Source organism: Sciurus carolinensis, chromosome 7 (assembly GCF_902686445.1).
Source record: "Sciurus carolinensis chromosome 7, mSciCar1.2, whole genome shotgun sequence".
Lineage (NCBI taxonomy): Eukaryota > Metazoa > Chordata > Mammalia > Rodentia > Sciuridae > Sciurus > Sciurus carolinensis.
This window is the reverse complement of record NC_062219.1, coordinates 57620103-57634086: the sequence shown is the minus strand read 5'-3', so window position 1 is coordinate 57634086 and position 13984 is coordinate 57620103. Positions and strand designations below refer to the sequence as shown.

Sequence of the window (13984 nt, the reverse complement as noted above, 5' to 3'; positions counted from 1 at the left end):
CTGCACTTAAATTCAGCCCTAGTAGACAATTTACAGTTCTTGATTTTGAGACATTAACCAGAAGTAAATGATGACACTTTTTCTGGGTCTTAATAAAGCCATGTTTTATATCAATTTCTACATGAAGACCCAGAACTAACTAACTCAGGGTTCTCAACTGTTGAACTGTGAGGGCCTGATCAGGGAAGCAAACCCTGCCTCACAGGACAGTTTTCCTTCAGGTCACCTCTGAAGAAATAAGATGTGCACAGAGTATGCAGGCCCAGGCCCTGACATCCATATTATTTTGTCAAGAGACAGCTGAAGATGCCCTCTGCCTGTCTTCTGCTTCAGACTGACATCCTAAGGCAGAAACAAGAAGAAAAGCTTCTACAGAGAAACTGTGAGGTGCTTGAATACTGAAAAATATGTAGAATTTGGAAAGTGGAGTAAAGGAAAATCAATTGTGGAGGAAGGAGAGATGAAGCAGAGGTGAGACAGATTGGTGGGTAGGGGCTCAGCTGGGAGGGCCTGGGCTTCTCAGGGAGGTGGCACCCAGACAGGGCACAGAGGTGCCTAGGGGAGCTCCTATCTGACACAGGAACCCACACATATCCTCTGTAGTATCTGTCTTCCATGTCATAACATGTCACTGTCATGTTTATAACCATGGTGACATTTCTGGTCTACACTGTAAATTATTCAGCACTGAGTGTGAACAGAGGACAGGCAAGTCCACCTCCTAAGCACAGGTCAGGTACACTTAATCCAAATCAAAAGATGATACTTGTGAAAATGGAAAACTTTTCCTCCTTTCTTCTTCACAGTCCAATGACAGTTAGGCCAATAATGGTTTTTCCTCCAGGGAGATAATGGAAGATCCCCAGTGCTGGATCTATTTTTATTCACACCATCACCCATCCACTGTCAATGTAACTCCAGGTAAAGGAGGGGAGGGAAGAAACCATAGCAGTTAGGGAACCCAAAATGTCTCTTTTCTCCTTTTGCCCTAAAAGACAGAGTAGAGCAGGAAGCCAAAAATGGTTCTGCAGCTGGCTGCCCAAAATGTCCCCCTGGGGTTTAACAATGATACTGACAGAAAAGCAGGAAGAGATCACCCTCAGCTTTCTCCTGCTCAGCCTTCTAAAATGAAGAGAAAATTTAAACCACCATAAGATTCCTGTTCCCAGATATCCTCCTAATTCTACAAATTCTTTGTCTAAATTTGCCTATTTAGAAGACAGAAATACATGAATAGACCCCGGAATGGATGCAGACCTTCAAGAAGGCACCGTAGCAAAAGTCACTTTCTTTGGGTATAGAATTGCTATCCAAACTCAACTGCACAAGAAGCAGAGGTCTGGAGCTAATTTCCAAAGTAAATTTGTAAGTATTCTTCTGAATATGAGTACCCAGTAGGAATAAGCAGGTAAGACCAGAAACATAAACACATTTTCATTTCACTTAAAAATATATTTTAGGGGTTGGAGTTGTGGCTCAGTGGTAGAGCACTTGCCTGGCATATGTGAGGCCCTGGGTTCGATCCTTAGCATGGCACATAAATAAATAAATAAATAAATAAATAAATAAGTATAATATACATATATTTTTAATGGAGTTTCAAGCGCCACATGGTAGCCAACATTTCAGACTTTAAATAAAGCTCCACAAATAAAAATGTAAGTGTTGTGTGTGTGTGTGTGTGTGTGTGTGTGTGTGAGAGAGAGAGAGAGAGAGAGACACACCAATAAACAAATGGGTGAGGCAGTGAAATCTCCATTAATATGTAACAAGGAGACTGGAATTGAACATTAAAATACATCATAAACTATTTATCATTTAAAATTATTCATGAGTCATTAAATAAATAATATTTATAAATCATAAACATGAATTTGTGGGCTCTGTCTCCCCTTTTACACAGGGAGTATTTCTATTATTTAATAGGTTCCATAAGGGTCTCCTCACCAGATACTTGAAACATTCTTTTAGAGATAAGGGAGCTTAGGAAATTAGAGGCCATTTAGTCTAATTTTTTCTTTCAGAGGTAAAACAAAAACATGAAATAAATCCTGAGTTATAGGGAGAATAAACAATTTTTATTGAGAATGAAATGTAAAGGATTAGCACAGGTCTGGAATTCAGAATTCTAGCCTTGGGTGCCAGTTAATGGTGTAACTTTTGACAAGTCCTTAGCACTCAGTTTTACTTCCTCTTCTGTAAAAGCTGAGGGCTAATTCAGACAAGCTCTAATGTGTATTAGTCCATTTTTTTGTCACTGTAATAAAATACCTGGGGCAGGCTAACTTTTATCAAGTGAAAAGCTTATTTAGCTCAATTCTTAAGGCTGAAGCCTGAGAGGGGGCAGCCTCAGAGTTTTGGCCTCTGTTGAGGGCCTGTGGAGGATGACTTCATAAAGTCAAGTGCATGTGAGGAGAGGGCACATCTTCAAACTGGAAGCCAGAGACAGATCCAGGGCTCCAGCTCACTCTTATAACAACTTACTCTCAGGAGCTCTCAGGTGAGTCACCTTAGTCCCAGCCTCAATCCCCTCCAAGGGCAGCTTGCTCAATGACCTAAGGACTTCCCACTGAGCTCCTCTTCTTAAAAGTCCACCATCTCTCAATACCACTATTCTAAGGACAAAGTTCCTAAGACAAGAACCTTTGGGGACACACTCAAACCATACCCAAACCAAGGGCTCAAACCACATCAAAACTTTGTCCTGAGGCCTAAACCTCATCAGTGGAAAGTCATACCACCTAGGAAAAAGCAAAGGAGGGAGCTTTGAAATCAGGGACCCCATCACCTCCATATAGGCTGATTCACAAGAGCAGGCCCCTCAAAGGACCACGTCCACAGACACAAAGGAATGGTGAAGGAAGGAAGTTGGGAGTGGTGATCCTGGCTAAGATGATGACTCTGGTGCAGAATCAGACACCTGGAGAGCCATCTGGACACAAGCTTACTTCACTTCCACATGGTGCCACCATAACCAGATAGTTAATTATAAAGCTCAAATATTCACTTCATGTTCTGGAAGCCATATTAAACATTTCTTCATGGGAGGAGCACCTCCTTATAAGATGCTTCTGTCTTTATAGTGTGTGATTTCTACTGTCCATGATTATGAAATCTGAAAAGTCAAGTTTTTAGGGGGCTTCATTTTTCCAACCCTGATCCTGAGATTTAATTACCTGGCCACCAGGTGGCATTGGGCCCCTTGGTCTCAGGGCCCACACCCAAGTTTGTTGAGCCAGCCTGTTTTGCTTGGTGGGGAATACTGCTACTTGTCCCTCATTATCCATTCCTATGTTTCTTTGAATAACGAAGCCCTAATTTTTAGCTGGGCATATTAATGTATACCGCCTTCTAGCAAACAACCTTAGAAGCCAGTTAGTGTGTACCCATTCCCATTTCTTCCCTACTGCCACCTCTGCTGGTTGGAAAGTGAATGTAACATGGCTGAAACCCCAGCAGCCACTTGGGACCATGTGGGGACACTGGGATAGAATCTATCCATGTATGAGGAAGCAGCAAGAGAAGATGTAGGATTCCTCCCTCTTTGGACACCAAGTTGGCCCAGGACTGCCCTCCACCAATTCTCTTATGCAAGAGGGAAAAAAAAAACGATCTTCTTGGAGATAGTTTTGATGTTATTTTTCCTGTAGTTCACAACTGAACCTACACTGAGAACCACAACTGAAGATCAGATTCATTTTGAGAAACAGTTATTAAAATGAAATGACAACAGATAAATGCCACTAGTAAACATATTATGCCACTGGTTCAATTCTATTAAGAAGAAAGTGATTTCCTACTTTGCTTTTATAGGATAATGAAATATCATTCTGTTCTAAGATGGTTTTCTAGCAAAGAGTTGGAGTGAGTTGTTAGCTGTGGCTACCCTGAAATTCACCCACCTCGAGATCAGCAAAGCTTAGCAAGAGTAACTTTTATGAATCTCAAAAGGCATCACTCTTAGAACCAAATTTAAACCTGGGTAAGTGGTTTTATTACCCAGAAAAGCAAACTCAGCAATATCTGTGATTTCTGAAATATCTAAAATTTTGTATGTGGGAGAACAGATCCACAAAGAGTACAACTCTCACCTATGGTATAGAGTTTATGTATAGCCTGATCTCTGAGAGTTAGGGCCTCTGGTATGACAGACAACATTATTCACGAACTATAAACTGAGGTGGCCTTCTGGAACTGAATCTAAGCCATTTCTTTTTGAGTCAACACCTGTTTGACTCACTTACTAATATCTCAGCAAGGCAAGCCTGCAAAGCAAAACTGCCATGGTATTGGGCCATGGTGCCATGTCCCACATTCCCCAGGGGAGCCGACTCATGGGGCTTCTTTTTCTGGTGCCCTCCCCAAGCAGTAAGTGACCAGGCACAGGCTGAGCTGCTTTCCCGGTTCCCATCTTAATACAGAACACATTCATAATTCAAATAAGACCTTTTCCTGGTCAGAGAAACTCAGGAAGAGCACAGGGCTGAGGAAGCCGTGGATATTCATCCACCTTGCCATAGGGAAGCCCCACTGAAGGCTCAGGAAGTCTATCTCCCCAGGGTTCTCACTACAGGGATTTTATACAACTACCCAAACATGGGTGGCTCCATTCTCAAGGTTTCTGTGTGATTTTTACATATTATGGGTTAAATATTCTCAGGTTGCTACAAAGTCCCGTTGTTCAGTCATGGAAAATAATTTATGTAAGTGGTATGGAGTCCGTGGCAGCTACAGAGTTGGATCACACAATAATTTATTTCTCTATTATAAGGCAGCAAGAAACAAAGACTCTTACCATCTTTTAGAGTCAAATTATTCCAACACTGCTGACATGCAGAGAGGAGGAAAGGGACACAAAGGTGTAGAGTCTGAATGTGAACACTCAGTCAGGAAACCTGCATAACACTGAAAATTCTAGAGCAGGGCAGGAATCTGGATATGCAAGGATCCGTTACCATGAAAGACAATATAAAAAAGTCACACCAATGCTTACGCAATGAATTGTCAAGAACAAATGACTGCATTTGCAGACAATTTCCTAATCATTTATAAGCACAGTAACTCCTCAAAAGCTTCTTTTTGAAAGTGCTCCCCCATTCAATTTCCCCTACATTTTGAAGATTTCAGATCAATACCCAATAGCACGAACACAGTGCTTTGGAAAAAATTGTCATTAGTTCAATAATCAGCTCACCAAGGATGTGAATGAGTCAATACTCTGTGTGCCATGAGCTCAGAACAGAGGTTAGTGAGTATTAAAACACTAATTAATGTTCTGAAGACATGTTCTGAAAATCTGAATATCCTGTATGCTGGCAACCACAAATGAGTTATCACCAAGGTTAGAAAACTGGAGGAAAAAAATTCCAAATCTAAATTAAAAAAATAAAATAATCCTGTTGTCCTGACCCCAAGGCATGTTGTCAAACCCAAAGACTCATCTAATGGAACATTTCTGTTCAGCAAACCACCTTCAGGTTGGTCTTGATGCACCACAATAGGTAATCCTTAGAAGAGGAATACTCCTAAGTGTGAGAGAGGAGGAATAAAGGTAATAAGTCTATGTTAAATATACATGATCCTTATTGTTTCCTTCTGTGATTTAAGTTTGCTTCGCTCCATAAAATATAGTTACTAGGATTATCTTAATTCATTCTTTTATAAAAAGTAAAAATTGTGAAGAGTTTGCTCATCATATACTCAGTTAAGTGGTCTTTTTCAGGTCTGTGACTTTTTTGTCTTTCATTTGGGGAGGAGAAAAGCCAGTCTCCCAGCTGGCTGAAGGACAGAGAGACTCTCAGAAGCCAGAAAGTGCATCTTGCTATACCACATTCCTTTGTTTTGCCACTTTCAACCACAGTGCATATTTCATCCCCACACCATACAAGACAAAGGCCACCGCATCACAGAGAACACTGAGTCTATGTGTCTCCTTGAACTAACTGTGAAATTATGGAATTCCACTGCAACTCAAAGGCAGAAGCAGTCTCTGCACAACGGGCGGGGGTAAAATGGCTTGGGAGTCTCAGGGGAACTGGGAATCATGAAGGCAGCCATCCTTCTCAGCCCGGCCCAACTTCCATCCAGGAAGGAGTCCTCCTTGACTCTGGCAGTATGTCTCTGTGCCCTTCCCTTGACCATGGTGACAACGTCAGGTGGGCTGTCTTTTCAGATATGCATGTTTCACTTCTCCAGTCTGACTATCGATTTCCCAGAGGGGACACCAGTATCTGGTAGGTCTTTGAATTCCAACAGTCCCTGGCATTGTATCTGTTATAAACACTGTGTTTACTGATAGACTAAATTTAACTACCATTTCCCCATTACTTTACTTTGCTTAAAAAATGAAATGTATTATAGACAGATTTTTTCATATAAACTTACTTGAATCTGTTTTAAAAAGTATCACTGAACTGTTTTATAAATGTAATTTCTAATGTTCAGTATCTCAACTTCTTCTTAGAAGACACAGGTAAAGAGGTTCTAGTTAATACAATATGCTTGTGTCATTCACAGTAAAAAGCAGGGAAAAGAAAACATGAATCCATTGCAAATTTGATAAACCCGTCTGAAAGTTAATTCTTTAAAAATTTTTTTAAGTTTGCTCTTTTTAGATATACATGACAGTAGAGTGTATTTTGACCTATTATACATATTTGGAGTATAACTTATTCTAATTAGGATCCCATTCTTGTGGTTGTACCTGATGTGGAGTTTTGCTGGTGGTATATTCATATATGAACATAGGAAAGTTATGAAACTCAATTCTTATATGGTAAGAGAAACAGTTTTTCCTAGAACTGCTTTTCAATATTTTATTTTGAATACAGATCAATTTTCTACCCATACCTATAATTAGGAATGGATAAAGGATATATAGACAGAAATTTTACTCTATGTCTATCAGAAAACTATGACACCAGATCCTTCACCTTCTGAGTTAAAATGTACAGGGTCTTAAGGAAATGTAGACCCCACAAGGAACAGGGCCCCCTTGTGGCTTATTTAGGCACATTTCTTGGACCTTTTCATTTCTCTTGCGTTAGCTTATTTATTTTGCCAGCTGCACCTCTAGGTAGGAAGTACTATTAAAAGATGTGCATGGTTATTACCCTCATTAATTAATGTCCACCAACAACGCAGACTAATCTGTACTGCAGCATCTGCTCAATATGAGAATATACCTCAGAGAAGGGAAAAAGAAATGCCAATGTCCCAGAGGATAATCTTTTTAAATAAACAATGGAATAAATATAAACCTCAGAGTCAAGTGGAATAAAAAATGACAATACCCTAAAGTAACTGCAAAGATAGAGTCTCTTTTTTCCAAAATCCTGTGGTTTTGTCTCTGTATCAGGAGGATGCTTCTGTTCACTTACGAATCCCTCTCCAGAGCCCCAATGGCCCTCTCACTGAGAAGAGAGAGTTAAATTCCTGTGAGAAGAGGACTCCGTGGCACCTGCCACGAATCCAGGCATCCCTTCCTCCCTTAACTCCAAAGTCAGTTGTACACCTGGGCAGACTGTTTGTTGGAAAGTGGGAAAGAGAACAGGGACTTTCTGTATGGAACTTAGGGAGCTCAATTCTAGGGCAGCTGAGACTGTTCTTGAGAGCAGAAGAGGGGACACCTGCGGGGTGCTCCCTGAGTGTCCAGGACCATAGTGATAGAAGAGGTACATCTGTTCTCAATGGGGATGCCCAGGCAAGGACTAGAATAAGGCCCTGACTGGACCAAAGATCTGATAGGGTAAATTTCTACACATAGAATAAAGGGACAGCAGTAAAAAATGATACCCTAAAAGTGAACAGATTCATAAAGTGTAAGTGAACTGATGAGCCATGGTAGACCCTAAAAGAAATCCTCCAGGCAATGGCTCAGACCCTAAAAGAAATCCTCCAGGCAATTGCTCACCTTGAAAATGAAACTAATAAGAAGTAAGCAAAATTGATACAGAAAACTGTTAAGTCTGCTACTTCTTATTTCTATTGAGCCAAATAGATGGTATTCAGTGTGCCAGACCCTTAATATACAAATGAATCCTGAAAACTAGGTAAATATCTCTATTTTATTGTTGGAAAAACATTGTGGCACAAGGTTACATGACATGCCTAATGTTACCCGAGGGGTACATGGCAGATCTCAGGCGTGCCAGGCAGGGCTTCTTAACAAAATCCCAGTGCTTCTGATTTTAAACATGATTTACACAGATGAGGACCCAGCAAAATTTTTCTTAAAGGGCCAGGCATACTAGATAATTTAGGCATTGTGGGCCATGAGGTCTGTGTTGCAGCCACTCTGTAGAACGGCTGAAGTGGCAAAGGAAAGCATGTTGGAGGGCATAGCTGCTCTCCTACAAAACAGGCGGCCAGTTTGCCAACTCCCAACATGGAACAGGGGACGGTACACAACAGTCCTGATCCAAATCCAGCCTTCCACCTGTTTTTGTAAAAGTTTTACTTATTACCTAGATCTAGTCCATCCACTGAACTATTTCTGGAGAACTGAAGGATCATTTGCCAAACAATAATGTTCTAGTTTCATGAAAGCATCCTTGGGAACATTCAAGATGCTTAATCCAAGATCTGTTTCCATCTTCCTTCACAAACAACATTCTGACTCCTCATCTGTGGTCTGCGTGGTCCAGCCCTCCAGGAGGCAGAGCACTGAGAAACACCTGTGCACTATTGGTGACCTCTCACTGCTAAGGAACAGAGATGTTCTTCATCATAAACCAGACAGTGACTCAGTTTCTGGAAGACTCAGTACCCTTGAGGCACTAAAAGAAATGAAAAAAAGATTCTTAACTTGAAAAGATGTTGATTGAAGAAGGACTTGTGGCAACACAACAACTAACTAGTTAATTTAACCACTTAAATATGTTACTGAGTGCCTACTCTGTGCCAGGCAGAAATCTGCATGAGCTTCAGACTGAAAATACTGACTTGCAGCACCTGCGTGAACACTTTACATAGAGCGAATCTTTGAAAGACCTGGGCTAGAACACTAACCATTCTCATGTAAGCAGAGAGACACAGATAAACGGTGTTGCTTTGATAGCTACTGCAATAAGAGCCCCGAGACAAAGAACTTTGGCTTCCTGTCAAAAATAGCCACGGGAGCAGAACCCATAAGCTATGAGAGGGTAGGGACTGTGCCAGGCTCACTGCTGAGTCTTCAGCATCTGGCTCAATGCCCGGAAACAGCAGGGGCTCCAAAGATATTTGTCGTCTATAGTACTATGGATTACCTCTGTGGCTTTTAACAAGGTGGAGTGGGAATAGCCCAGCCCCAGAGTCAGATGTCCCCACTCTCACGGTAAAAAGATCAGAGGCTCCATACCTGGATTGTCTGGTAATCAGACGCGTCGATTCCTTTCACAGTCACCTCTCGGAAAACTCTGGGCTCCAGTTCCTCTTTGGTAAGATCACAGTGATAAATGATACCTGGAAGGAGAAGTCCTAGATTAGTCCACAAGACTCACCGACAGATGCAAGGGCAATGAGGACCACAAAGCACAACCCTATGCCAGGCAAGGCAAGACAGGAAAAGACTTAGGGTCCTAGTCAATCACTATTGAAACAGAAGGGTCCCTGCCCCAGGAGGGCTGAGAACAGAGACGGGCACAAGGGATGCCCTGTGAGAGTTCACCTTCCTTCTCACCTTCTCTTCTATAACACTACCCTGAGCATACACCCAGAAGATTCCAATGTATTCTGTGAAACAAAGAAAGGGTAAACACCTAATTGGAAACTTGACAGATTTTGGCCAAGCAGGTCACTTAAGAGTGCAAGACAAAGAAAACAGAAAACTTCACCTGGGGCCTTCTGCCCAAAAGACAATTGACAGAAAACTCTAACCACCTGCCCAATCAGGGGTCTCTATGTGCATCCCCCGAGGTTCCTACTATCTGCCACCTAGTTATCCTGGGACACACATGTGGCCAGCAATCAGGGGCTGATGGTGATCAGTAGTCACTTTGGAATGGCTTTTTTAATTTTGATGATCCCAGTAGCAACATAAAATGATTAATATATACCAAGAATTCCAGCTTATTTAACCACTAATTAAAATTCCATTTCCTGAATTCAATGCTATTCTCTAACATTTAAGAACTAAATCAAAGAAACAATAAGTAAGACGAGTCATTAATGTCTGCAAACAATGGCACTGCTGTGGTTTAGGAAACAGAATTAGAGTGGCTGGTGTGAAAACAGTACTTTCCCACATAATGCTTTAAACATATGCTGCCAAGCACATGAAAAATTGATTTTGTGATCCCAGTACTCGCTGGAAAACTGGAAACGTAACAGTACTCCCACGGGGCACATTTAAATTGACTGATCATGCATTAAAATGGCGACACACTCTTTCTCTAACTCCTCTGTGTACGTACGTACTTCACTAACAGTTAAGAAACAATACTCTGCCCCCGACTGGCAAGGAGTAATACATTTAGATTCATCAACAGCATGACAGCTACTCTGTATCAATGTTATTTCAATTCTCCTGCTTACCAACTATTCTAAGGTTACTAAAATTGGATGTCTGGTTAACATTGACAGTAAGAAGACACGACTGAAGTAATGACTTTCTGAGTTGAAGTCATATTTGGATTATGTCATTTGCAGGAAAATGGATGGAACTTGGGAATGTTACGTTAAGTGGAATTAGCCAAACTCACACAGTCAAGGGGGGTATGTTTTTCCTTATATGTGGAAGCTAGAGAGGAAAAAGGAAAAGAAAGGTGGTGGTGGGGGGAATCTCATAAAAATTGAAGGAAGATCAGTATAGTAGAGGAGGCTGGGGGCAGGAGGAGAAGGAAAGGCGAAATACTGGGGAATGATACTGGCTAAATTATATGGTTATATTGTGTGCATATGCAAATATGTAACAACAAACCCTACTCTTACATACAATTATAATGTACCAATAAAATACCTAAATATCTGTTAAGAATGTATCTTCACATCTCCAACTACGCTCTGCGCACTCATGCCAATTAACTACATACGCTGAATGCTGTTCTTGACTGTATGAATGTAATCCCGAGAGCAAAAGTTCTGGGACAGCTTCTTTAACAGTTTTTCAGCTTCTTCAGACAGCTCTCTTTAAGAGCTTTTGATCAGTACCTGGGACCCACCACAAACACAAAAAGCATCTAAATCCTTGAAAGAAAGTCCCCAAACAAACAAAAAGACAGTTGCAGGTCACACATTTGCCATCTGAGCACCTGACCCAGTTGTGACCTCATCACAATCTGTAGTTCAGAAAATGAATTTAGGAGCCAGAATTCTCAGCTCAGTGACTTCAGACAAGTCACCCAAATACTAGAATGCAAATTCCCTAGTGAAGGACAAGGAGTAGGAGATAGCACTCAATATGCCTGTTTAATAAAGAAAGGTTGAGACATCAACTCCAATAGCTGCAGGAAATAATTAATGGGGGCTGGTCACTATTCAGAGAAAGGGTGTCAAATACCCCGTTTCTGTTCTGTGCAAGGGTATGCAATGGGTCCTGGAGGGAGACGGGGTTAAACCTGAAGGGACCAACCCTTCAAACACATTTTATTAAAGTGTTCTATGTATCAGTCTGTCTGGATTAGCCCAGGCTAGCCCACTGTACATTCACATGTAACTGATACACTGTGACATGCTGATGCTTGTGTCCTATCTGATTCCGCTCCATGGGGAAAGAAGAAGGAAGACAAGAGTTTGAAGAACACATTGTAGAATCATGAAAAAGAGAACCAGTTATATGCTCTCTGGGAAATAATGTCAAGGTTTAAGGGTGAAAGAGAAAACTGGATTATAGAAGTACCTTAAAGCAGAGTCATCTCTGGACTTGAGAGGATTCTGGATGAAAACAGTGCTTGGACCAGGCCACTCTGGCAGTGGGACAGAAGCAGGCAGATCAGCTGGCCTGCCCCTGGTGTAATCTGAAATCATTGTAAGGAGGGAGGCACCCTAGGGGAAGCGCACAGGAACTGGGGGTGGGAGTCTGAAAGCTGGTGTGAAGGGAAGGCAAGGGAACCCTATAGACACCAGTTTATTCGATTGTAAGTTGGGTTTAATGCTATCTAAAGAAAAAGAACAAAATTAAGTCTTCTAAAAAGTTTCTGTCTTTTCCAAACAGCCTGTGAAAGCTTTTTAGGTTTCATCCCTGCCTCCCAGAGCCATGACTGTGGCACTGCTGTCCTGGATTATTAAAAGAGGCACATCTGTCTGGAGCTAACCTTAGGCAACCCCCAAGGTTCCACAAGCACAGAACTAATCAGTTCAACCGCTAAGAGGTTTGAGCCACAGAGAATCAGTGCATCATGCTACAAATTGCCCTGGCTGCCTGTTTTTTCCCAAGTGTGACTTAAGGTGCAAAAGTCACAAATGGCTTTGGCTCAAGATGTGTCTTCGCCATCTACCTCCCTGGGAAACAAGATCAGCTGGCATGCACCTGCCAGATGTACCTCATATCCACAGCGGGAAGCTGGGGCTACACTTATTTGTGACCCCGAGGCTTTATTTATAATTTCGAGTCTCTGCTGTTGACTGCAGTGAACGGCTAATCTTCAGAGGGCAGCGCCTGGCAGCTTTTGAGTGGACCTGTGTGCCTAATGCATAGATACACACACACACTGACAATTCTTGTTTTTCTGAGATGAAGTTGAATTATCTGATTTTTTTTTTTTTTTTTTTTTTGGCATTTCACCAAAGAAGGTCTGAGTCTGGAAGCCAATCCTAAGGTTTTAAGTAACAAATTGCATTTAAATAGAAAAAGAGAGAAAGATAGAGGCAAAGTGACTAAGAGATAAGGAGACAAAGCATTACAATAACAAATTAAGGCTTTTTTAGAAGCTGCCTGGTGGCAGAGAACCAGGAACACATTTCTCTTTCCAAACTTCACAGCCACAGTCATGGATAATATTTCATTGCTTGGCACAGAACCACAATGAGCCCTTTCTTCCCCTAGGTTATGATGAGCTTGTCCCTGAAATAAAAGGCCACGTGGGGTCACTGAAGGAGTCTTACAGGCCTTTGGGGAAGCTGGCTTTTAGTAACAGCAGGTGAGTCACCCTCCTCTGTGCTCTTCTTTGTTCTTTATTCATTTAAACTGTTCAAGATATGAGATTTTCCAAAGTAAAATTTTGGGAACTAATATGAATTCGAGGGGATAAATGTGGACCCTGCAGCAGAGGGGTGAGAGAGCATTTGGAGAAAATGGATTCTTTGTCTGCTCTCTGGCTGCTGCTGCACTCTAGGCTCCAGGGGGAAGAAGGAAGAGGGGGTTGGGGACACAGCCTGAGAAGGACTCCTGGCGTTGGCATGGTTTCTACATTCCAAGGACTCTCTTCCCAGTCCCTCTCCATCTTCTGACAGGTGTTTGGGAAAGTAAAGCCTGCCAGGTATCCTCTCAGACTTACTTACAGAACATCATTCTCTTGGTTTTAATAACCCTGACAGCAACCTGTCACCATGTTAAGATTTCTTATCTACTGCCAGCTCTGTGACTCAGAGGCTCAAAAGAAAAGCGGATGAGACGTTACTGTGATCTGGCCAAATCCCAGAGGAGGACGGATCTAGCACCTGCCGAACTCTCCCCTACAACCGCCTTATTCTTTAATGAACCAACAACTGCAACAGAATCGGGTGGGACAAAAAAGTGCAGAGGAGCTCGACAAATGAACAAGGAAAGTGCAGACATTTTTCAGCCAGACTACTTTTAAGACAGTAGTCTGCCTGGTCAATTGCAAATTGCCAACTGAGCCAGACTCCTAGGACAAACCACAGAATGTGTACAGATATGACTCTACACGAACAGGACCGTATGGTGGAGTGCAGAGGAAAACCCAAAACAAAGCAAAATAAATGTGGCCAACTTTTTTTAAAAAAGTTGAAAAAAAAATCATTTTAGCCAGCTGTGGTGGTGCAGACCTCTAATTCCAGCTATTCAGGAGGCTGAGGCAAGGAGGAACATGATTTGGAAGCCAGT

The 13984-nt window shown here is 41.8% G+C and overlaps 1 protein-coding gene across 1 annotated transcript in view; it reads right to left on the bottom strand.

Moving 5' to 3' along the window:
- Prep (prolyl endopeptidase) overlaps nucleotides 1-13984 on the bottom strand; it is a 110712-nt gene that overhangs the window by 31164 nt on the left and 65564 nt on the right. The window contains exon 10 of the mRNA XM_047557994.1: nucleotides 9341-9444. Coding sequence (XP_047413950.1) covers nucleotides 9341-9444 — 104 coding nt within the window. The remainder of the gene's footprint in view (nucleotides 1-9340; nucleotides 9445-13984) is intronic.